Source organism: Citrus clementina, unplaced genomic scaffold (genome assembly GCF_000493195.1).
Source record: "Citrus clementina cultivar Clemenules unplaced genomic scaffold, Citrus_clementina_v1.0 scaffold_5, whole genome shotgun sequence".
Taxonomy (NCBI): Eukaryota; Viridiplantae; Streptophyta; class Magnoliopsida; order Sapindales; family Rutaceae; genus Citrus; species Citrus x clementina.
The window spans coordinates 5,305,549-5,316,056 of record NW_006262201.1 but is presented as its reverse complement, the minus strand read 5'-3'; the positions used below and the strand labels follow the sequence as shown (position 1 = coordinate 5,316,056).

The window sequence follows — 10,508 nt, the reverse complement described above, 5'->3', positions numbered from 1 at the left end:
ACATCAGACTTTTACCGCCTAAGAGTGCCTCTAAAAAACTCTTAATTTTACTCTTTAAATAATTATTTACTTACCTATGTAGTAAAAAAAATTAAAAAATATATTATTCTTTAAAAAACTTTTTATATAAAAATAAATTAATATTATTTTAATCAAATAATTATTTTTAAAAAATAATAATAATAATTAAAAAGAAAATAATTGAAGAGAAAAAAAACTCTACAAAATTAAAGAGAGAATAATTTATTTAAAAAATTTTAATTGAAATATCTTTAGGAGTTTCAAATGTTGATTCAAATGTTGATGCAGTTCTTTAAATAAATAATAAAATCTTATTTGAAGAGTCTTTTAGAGATATTCTAAACATTAATAACCAATAAAATAAAATTCAAATGCAGGTTTCAAATATATATATAAACTCCAACTAAACAAATTTTTAATTAAAAAAAAACAGAAACTTGAAAAATAAAAAATTCCACGAACTCCTGAACTTTTAAATCTCACTCAATGTGTTAACTAGCAAAATAAATTAAACCAGCCCAAAGGAGACCAAAGGCCTCTACAAACCAAATTACCACAAACAAGAAAAGGCAGCAAAGAGAGAAAAAAAAACCACAGCTGGAAGAAGAAGCGAGTACAATACAAAAGAAAAACTAGACCTACTGTTAATTTAGACCTCGAAAAAAAACTAAGGTGCAATGACGGAAGGAATTGCCTTCTCTACTGGATTCTTTACAGCTTCGCTCTTCTTCTGGGTGCACGGCTTGAGGGAGAGATTTTTTGTAAGATTGATGATAGATATTGAGTCCTCATCAAATTCCTTCTCGGCAGATTTTATTTGCTTCTGCATGAAAAGGGAAAAATGTGATTACAGAATATGAAAGAAATATGAAGCAAATGCAACAGATATAGCAATGAACGATAAATACGCATGCAAGAAATTGATCAACTTTAAGAAAATGGCCTTAAAAGATTTACGATACTTTAAATAAGATATAAAAGAAAAAAAAATTTCTTACTGTGAAATCATCATCATTAAATATATCCATTTGCAGAGTGGCCGGCTTACTGCTCTTCTTGCCATGGAAAGACCTCTCTTTATTTTCATAGAAGTTAAAATCATCTAACAATGATGTTTTTGCTGAGTAACTTTTAAAGATCTTCAGCATTTCTAAGCCTTGCTTTAACCCAATCTGCCACAGAGGTAAAATATTAAAATCATCGCCCTAAAACAACATGTGCATGCAATGAAACAGCACGAGCAATTCTACTCGATTTGTTTTGAGGGATCAAAGCTACATTCGATTTCAGTTGTGCAGCAGAATAACTTGCATTAATAAAGCATTAAGAGAAGATTTCAGTTATGCAGCTGAATAACTGGCAATACATAGAGTTTGAACTCTGAAAAATACCTCTTGGGTGTCCCTGCTATGAGTGACAGGCTTATTTTCATTATTTTCAAGGGTAATATGCCGCAACAGAGTGTTAGGGACGTCTTTTATGACATGCCACTTAACAGGAAAGAACCCATTCCACTTGTCAAGTTGCCAGAAGTCCATGTCTTTGTTGAAGTCCACCTTACCCATCATCTCAGCTAGGCCGACAAATTGTCCACTTCCATTGACCTGAGATTAATTAAAGTAGATGATTAATAATAAATTAAAAAAACAAAGTAATAAGAAAGTGAACCACATATTATGATGAGAAATTGATCAACAGGGGACCATCTCCTTACATGTTAGCAACAATGAAAAGCAGAAAATAGATATTTAACTTCTGGAATTTGTAGCAATAATAGAACATATAATAATGGAGCACAAACATAGTTAGTGGAAATATTCAAAGTATAATCTGGCTAATAAAAAATTTATCGAGCAACGGAGGTCTCTGCCTATTCCAAGCTAATGTCGACCTTCTGTAATTAGGCGAAATATCCGGCGCGGTGTACTGAATTTACTCCAAAATATAATTGCATGCACCTTCTACATGAGGTTTTATAGAAAGTAAGATGTTCGATAAGAAATCAAAGTAAACAGTAGCTAATTTATATGAGTTACAGCTAAGAACCATTTACATGATGTCATTCAGTCGGGTTCTGCCAAAAATATAAAGTCTTCAGCTTACCGAAAAGAAGAGGAAGATTGGACATCTTGTGCCAGTCTCATCTGCCTTTGCTTCTGCCTCATTGAAAGTTGCATCTAGCTTCTTATTGCCATTTGGAGTACTTGACCATACATCATATTTAATGCACTTATGAATGTCATCTTCACTGTAGGACTTGATGACATAAAACTTCACTTTTTCATACTCAACTTGAAAATCTGGTAGGTTATATTGATCTCTAGATACTGTGGGACTCGGCACTTCTTTTTTGTCAGAAATCTCTAAAGAAGCACTCTTATTTTCTGCCCTTGGACCACGAATTAGTTCAGTTGGCATTCCCAAACCTCCAGCTCTACTGAATTTATCTCTTGATTTATATCTATCATTTCCATTCCACATTCTCCCATTTGTGCTGTAGTTCACCATATTTGGGAAAAAGCCTTGTTTTTGGTTAGAAAATGCCGAGAAATTTCCCAGTGGGTTGGATCCCTTCAAAAAGCCTGCTGATAAATCAGAATCCAGTTGAGTCACCTGCAACATGAAAGTTGATGGTAGCGTAAGGATTTTTGATCTCCAGCAACCTTGTAACTCAAAGGAGTAACATTAGACTCGCTCTAAAAAATAAGCGAAAAAATAGACAACATATAACACAATAAGAGAGCTGTTCATGATTCTATCAAATACATTAATAAAAAGAATAGAATATACAAGAAATAAGACATTTTCCAAATCCCCATTTTTAATCACAAAGAAAATGGTTATCCAAGTTATAGGTAAAGATTCATTAAAACAGTGAGCTTAACCAAAATTGAGACTAACATGATGCGCCATATCTACAGAAAACATGCAACATTAAACAGATTATGATATTCTGGTGAAATAGCTTTAATATATGTGTACCTTGCTCACTGGTTTCGTAGACTGTGTGTATGAAGACTTGGATACTTTGTTAGTAAAACATCCATTTTTTTTCACACTGTTCAAGCCATTCGACTTAGCAAAAGCAGTAGAACCACCATATTTCTCATTTCCAAAGCCAACGGCATTCCCATTTTGAATATCCGCCACATATGTTGAATCCCAAGAATAACACGGCATGACTTCTGAACCATAGGACACAGGGTGTTGAAGATATCCTGAGGAAGAGAAGTACGGTTGTTGACCAACACATTGCCCGTCAACACCAACAAGAGTAGAATATGGATCATAGCCAGGCAGGTAATAGAGAAGTGAACCATTGTCAGAGTGGACACCCTGGAGCAAAAATCCATCCCAAAGAGCAATGGCCACCATATTAAAATGAGTAAAGCCACAATATAAATACAAGAACCAAATAGAATATAACTGTAAATTTCTAATGTATATTAATCAAACATAGTATAGTACAAATTTGCAAATGAATTATTGAATGTCACTTACTGAGTGTGAGCCATCTGTATGAATATAACCATTATTATCCACTTGAGAAAAGGATCCATTAGATCCTGCAAAAGGGCAATCATAAATAATCAAAATTCAACTATTAAGGCAATAATACCCAAATAGGAACAGAAATTCTGTAGAATTTTGCACGGTACTAGAACTCACAAACTAAAGATGCAAACTTTGAGTTTTAACACTAGCATTCAAAATAAGAGTAAATGAACCTAAAGTTACCATCCAATCAACTTCCACATGGTTCAAAAATTCATTTTCCAGTTTTTCTTTCATGATATAAATGTGAAAGGCTTTTCCCAGAAAGCTTAACCATATCAACAGTACACATTCTGATCAATATTAAAGATGCATTAATTAATTTGAACAATTGCATCTGCTGAGTTCAACTAACTTTGAGACTGCTAATTTAGACCAAGATCTACAGGCAAAGAATAGTTTCAATATCTTACCTGGGTAGTAATAATTGTAATGGACAGTAGATGGATTTTGAGCACCATATTCTCCAACTGATTCTTGATCAATCTCACCTTTCATGCCAGAAGCAGCATGCCCTGAAGTGGCCATGGAGGCTGTTGAATCAGATGCTGCTCCATCTTTTCCAGAGGCCTGCAGCAAAAAAGGAAAAAAAAATCAACATAAAAGTTGAAAGATACAAAAAAGAAGTAGGAGATACAGATAGTAGTTTGACAACTATCATGAGTTCCTACAAGCGTAAATCCTCTATAATGGTGGAAAAAAGTTTTGTCATACAGTCATTGACATAAAACAATATTGTAATAGTGAGTGATATAAAGACTACATATTGCCATAATCAAGTATCCCTTATATTTGTGGACAAACCAGCAAATACTGCCAATTTGATACAACACGGGCATATAGTTAACATAGGAAGCATAAATGCAACAAGGCTAATTCAATCAATCTACCCCCTGCTAATTCAAATAAATGAATAGATGTTCTATAATATTCACAAAGGATAGACATAGTTATTCATACTCAAATTCATAACAGACGATTACATGCATAGCAGAAAGCTCCAGCTTCCAAATAAACAGTTCAAGTAAAAACTATGAATGTATTGTCTGCACAAAAGACAGTGGCAATCATTCAATCCGAAAACATGATCAGTTTTAGCAAAACTTCATCCACCACTCAAGAACATAACAGCACAAAACCACAAACAAGAAAATTTATAAAGGATGCCAGTCGGAAATACCACATCTTGCCCAGTTGATTTACTTATGGGATTGCCCTTCAATTCTGTTGCCACAGGCTCATCTGCATTAGGTAATGTGGGGTGGAGGAGGGGAAGAAAAACCAAATTAGATAATTGCATTGCAGTCAAACAACAGAACCCTTCAAGATACTCATGCCACTAGAAAGATTCAGATAACAAGGCTCAATGCAAACGCCAACAGGACCTAACTTCCAAACACAATGTTTTTCATCTCATTAAGTGTAATCACATAAATAAGTAAATTCGTACATTCAAAATCCATATATTGCTCAGACATTTTGACATTGATTCAATAACCCAGAAGCAAAATAAATTCATCTTAACCATACAAGCTACTAACTTTCAAACAAATAGTCAATAACGCTCAAATGGGTCAATTTCTTCAGTAGCTTGCAGCAAATTAAAAGGTTACCTTTTATGATATTCTTTTCGCCAGCCATTTATATCTTGAACTTTAAGCACCTACTTACACTCCTATCCTATATAAACAAAAAAGGAAAAAATGCTTAGCTCTTAAGGTTCACAAAAGAAAATAACTAAATAAAATGCGGCAACATAAAACACACACAGCGCAATATAACACGCGCCAAACGTGTGTCTGCCAGAAAAGGATTCGATTCAATATTTAAAAAAAAAGATACCAGATTTTATTTCTCACAATGATTTTTGAAATATTAATATTAATTATCTCTACAACATTCTCAAGAAATTAAAAAATAAAATAAAAAATTCAGATTTTTGTTAAAGCAAAATCGAATATTTTGAATACACCGACAGACAAATACAAAAGTTTTGATTTTTTAATTTTAAGAGAAAGCTGCGTTTAGTTGCTCAATATATTTTAAAAATACAAAAAGGATAAAAATATTTAATAATACAGCTGGAAATTGACCTCCATGTTCATAAAAAATACCTCCTTTGAGAGTATTTAACTAAAAGTTTTCAAATTTCTGACAGAATTGAAACTCAATTTAAAAAAAAAAATCAGATTTTTTTATTGAAAATAAAAAAATTCAAAAAAAGTACACAAATAATATCCAGCAAAAATAAAGCTTCTTTTTTTTTTCACTTCAAATTTATATCTACAACAAGAAATTAAAAATATATGGAGAAATTGAAAGTCAGAAGATGGTTACTTCAGAAAGCGAGTTTGACTTTTCTTTGACTTACGAACTAAAACGAAGAACAAAAAATTATTACAACAAAGAAAAAGTTACAAACCGGAAATAAATTAACAGATCGGGACCGCTTGGAACCACGGAGGCCGAACCGGAGAAAAAACCGGTCGGAGAACCGCTTCCGGTCCAACGAAAAGCGGTCTCCGGAGAAGAGAGTGCGAGGCGTTCAGAGTATTGGGGTCGAAAAAGAGAGGAAAAGAGGGAGGGGATGGAGCGGAAAGAGAAGAAGAGCTGCGGGAGTTAATGTTTATCGAGGAGAGAATGGACGGAGAGGATTTGTTCATGCTTTTTGGAGGATGAGATCGTGACCGTTGGATCAGATAGATGGAAAACGTTTAGAAAAAGGCGGATGGCGAAATTGAGAGTGCTAACGAGGCTACAACGTGTTGGAAAACGTGACCTTCTCTATTGTGAAATAAAATTTGGACCCCTATACGTTTAATAATTTACAATTTAGTACACAGTTGGCCTATCTATTAATATAGGTCCTTGAACCTCACTGACGAGCTGTGCCGACAGAGGTTCCGCTTGTAAATTTGCAGTGAATTGCAAGGAAAATGAGGGTTTATGAAAATTATGATAATATGAAAACTAGTCAAATTAAAGTAAATTTTGTCACTTAAAATTAACAATTTAATTTGTTTCAAACATATGAAATTAGTATTAATAGATATCTCTCTCATATTATGTGAGGGTATAAATTTAGACCATATCATATTACACTTATTAAAGATAAGTTTGAAAAAAAAATTTTATTATAAATATTAATAAAATTCTAATTATAATATATTAGTACATGAAAAAAAGAAGAATGCTAACGGATTTAAATCAATGAAGCAAGTTTGGCATGTTCAAAACCCAAAGTCAGAATTATTATACGTAGCAGCTTTTAACAAATTGATCCATTAATAATTTGAGTGGATAAACTGATAAAGTTATGCTCACAAACTTTTATTATTTGCGACTTATGTGTCGGTTGATCAAATTATAATATGGTGGAATCAATAAAATCTTTTTCTTTTTCTTTTTTTTTTTTTTTTTTACTGAGGTCTCTTGATAATGTTGATCATAAAAGTTGATTTAACATAGTTTTAAGATTTGTGATATTTAAAATTTTCTTTTATCTCATTGCTCCTCACTTTTCAGTTAATCTCATTAAAATTTTAAAATAATACTTATCTCTTAACATACCCCACTAAATCTCGAATTTATTTTTCTTATAATTTTAATCTTTTTTCCAAGTATCAATTTGTGCCGACAGAGATTTCGCTTGTAAATTTGTAGTGAGTTGCAAGGAAATGAGGGTTTATGACTTTATGATAATATGAAAACTAGTCAAATTAAAGTAATTTTTCTTCCTTAAATTAACAATTTAATTTGTTTTAAAGATATGAAATTAGTATTAATAGATATTTACCAATAGGTCTTTGGTCTAATGGGAGAAACCTTGCATTTACAATATTAAGTGCAAGGAGAAATGTGAATGGAGTAGGCACCATTTGAATATTAGAGAGAATTTAAAGTATCTAAATAAGTGCTTCAATGTGTCAATGTACGGCGGTCTCTTGATCGTCTTGACCATAAAATTTGATTTAACATAGTTTTAAAATTTGTGATATTTGACCTTTTCTTTTATTTCATTAATTCCCACTTTTCAGTTAACCCATTAGAATTTTAAACTAATATCTATCTCTTAACATACCCTCATCTAATCCCAAATTTATCCCTGTTATAATTTTTATCTTTTTTCCAAGCATCTGCCATATAGAACTTATAAATTCTATTTGAAAGGAACAAAACTTCTCAAAATCACCACAATCTCTCTATTTATTTTTAAAGATTTTATCTATCATTGGCATGACCATTAAAAAAAAAATTATATATATATATATTTGATACTTCTTCATTATGATCTGTTGAGTATTGTAAATTAATTTATTCTATGATTACGAAAGTAAAGTACATAATATTTGAGAAGAGATAACTAAATTGTTCAACAAACATATGCTATTGGGGTAAAAGCTTGTTTAGTCCCTATATTATGAGGTTAGTGTCTATTTAGTCCCTGTATTTTTAAAAACACCTCAAAGCGTCCCTGCTACTAAATATTGACACTTATGCCATTATTTTTTATTATTTTTAACTTATTTTTACAATATTACATTTTTACAATAATATTTCTTTTTTGGATATTAATAAAGAAATTAAATTATCAAATTAAACTCAAAAATAAAATAAAAACAAAAAAGGTATATATTAATTTTTGTGGAAGCTCACGTATGTCTAAAAAATTAATATCGTAAAAAATTACATTTATCAATTTTTTTAGAAAAATTAATATTTTAACTCAAGAGTGTGTTCCACAAAAATTAATATATATATTTTATTTTATTTTATTTTTTGGTGTTAAACTGGTAATTTATTTTTTTCTTTTTAATAATGTCTAAAAAAATTATTATAATAGGGTTATTTTTTTCTTTTTAATAATGTCTAAAAAATTATTATAATAGGGCAATATTATAAAAATAAGTTAAAAGGAACAAAAGATAATGGCGAAAATGTCAATAATTTAATGGTAGGGATGATTTGAGGTATTTTTAAAAATATAGGGACTAAACGGACACTAACTTCAAAATATAGGGACTAAACGGGCTTTTACCCTATGCTATTGTGTCATAATAATTTCAGTAATTTTTGAATTCTTGATTTTTGCTAATGATGATCTCTAATAATCAAATTTTCCATAATTAGTAGTCAGAAATATTCTAACAATGCGGTCGTAAATTGGGTGGCTTTAATTTTTCTTGTGATATTTCCCATCCAATTTGTATATATGATATCGAAGATGATCATTTTCAAGCTTAATTTATATATTTGAAATAGTGGTTTTATCATCTAAATTTCCGATCCCATCAAAATGATTGAATAAAAGGACAAATTATGTGCTTCACTAAACATGAAAATTCAGAGAATCATTCTATTAACATGAGTGATATTTCAAAGTCGTATGCATGATAGGATATTATTGTATTACATTGATGATTTTTTAATAGAAAAGATATAATCAATCAAATAAATAAAATTAAGTTCACTCTAATTTGTGGCTAAAAAGAATCATTTTCTACTAGACTATGCTCGATTAATGAGAGGATAAAGGAAAACCAGTGTGTGCATGTGCTGAAATTCAAATATTTCTTTTTTAAAGAGAAATCTTCGTTAATATTATGACCATAAATTTCTCAAAGGTAACAATATAGACGTGGTAGAAATTCTTCCAACCAAACATAAAAATCCAAACAATGGACAAAATATTTTGTCAATGCATCCGCTATTGTATTAGAGAATCTTAAAATATGATGAACCCGAGAAGAATACTTTGTTTAAATAAATTAACATTCACATTTCAATAAGAAAGATCATTACAAAAAATGAAAAAAGAATTTTTTTTAAAAAAAAAAATCAATTGCAGATTTTTCATATTTATCAACAAACAATTGCTTTGCCAAGTTCAAAACACTGTAATTTTTTTATCAGCAATGAAAATACAGAACGAAATGAATTGTATAATTAACTTCAATGCTCTTTTATCATTCTTGCATTTGTGGTTTCCGCATATTAAGAATCACATCATTTTATATACACACACCCCAAATGTTGTATTAGTGCTTTCTTCTTTTTTTTAACTAACTAGTACACTTCATGCTATATGCAATGAATTTTTATTTTAAAAAATACAGACATCGGCACATGAGAATAAATATATATATAATCTGATAGCTTAACATAAATATAATATTATTGGTACACTCATTTTCGGAGATTAAGATCTTCTCTCCTGAATTATAGACGATCTTATGCGATATATTAAAAAATGGGAAAAAAAAATCTCCAGCACTCACTCCTTAAAATAAAATGAATAATTAATCGCACAAAAGAAAAATACTCAGAATCATGTCATGTACCCAAAACGAAACGCTTAAATCTAAACAAAGAGTAGATTTATTAATCAAAACAAAAACCACATAAAGCCCTGGATATATTAAAGCAAGTAAATAACCGATTTCGTTAATCAAACACCACTTTTTTTTATCGGTGCCTCGGTGGTTGTTTCTGCAGCGGCGTTCATATCCTGAACCTCTTCATCCTCAATCTCACTCTCAGCAGGAGTCTTCTCTTTCTTCGATTTTGAAGATGCAATATTCTTTGCATGTTTTTCGTTCATCTTCTTGTTCGCTTCGCAACGGGGTATTGGATTTATTAAGTTTATACAATCATCAAAGAAAGAGCAACAACAGGAACAACAGTCATCTGACGAGCGACAATCATTCGGATCGTTGCAAAAACAACAAGAAGAAGTCAACAACGATCATCTGATACGCAGCAGTCATTTTGATTACTGCAAAAGCAACTAATTAAAGAAAGACTCACAGTACAGGTGTTTAAATCATGTCAAAAACAACTAAAGAAAGACTCTCAGTCTCACAGATGGTTCCATCATTGGATATGCAGCTGAGCAGTACCTCGCAGCATAACAGCACTTCTCTATATGTTAA

General features: G+C 31.0%; 1 protein-coding gene across 2 annotated transcripts; it reads right to left on the bottom strand.

Annotated features, from left to right (window-relative positions):
- Positions 1 to 471: 471 nt before the first annotated feature.
- LOC18042224 lies at positions 472 to 6,162 on the bottom strand. Of its 2 annotated transcripts, XM_006431592.2 has the most exons (10): positions 5,999 to 6,162; positions 5,190 to 5,256; positions 4,757 to 4,818; positions 3,990 to 4,146; positions 3,523 to 3,587; positions 3,004 to 3,357; positions 2,125 to 2,634; positions 1,413 to 1,625; positions 1,020 to 1,193; positions 472 to 844 (listed from the first exon to the last, which is right to left on the bottom strand). In XM_006431592.2, exons 2-10 carry the CDS (start codon positions 5,215 to 5,217, stop codon positions 689 to 691), a joined length of 1,719 nt encoding a protein of 572 aa, XP_006431655.1. In that variant the 5' UTR covers positions 5,218 to 5,256; positions 5,999 to 6,162; the 3' UTR covers positions 472 to 688. The 2 variants fall into 2 exon arrangements, with proteins under 2 accessions (XP_006431655.1, XP_006431654.1); XM_006431591.2 differs by lacking the exon at positions 4,757 to 4,818.
- Between the last annotated feature and the right edge of the window lie 4,346 nt (positions 6,163 to 10,508).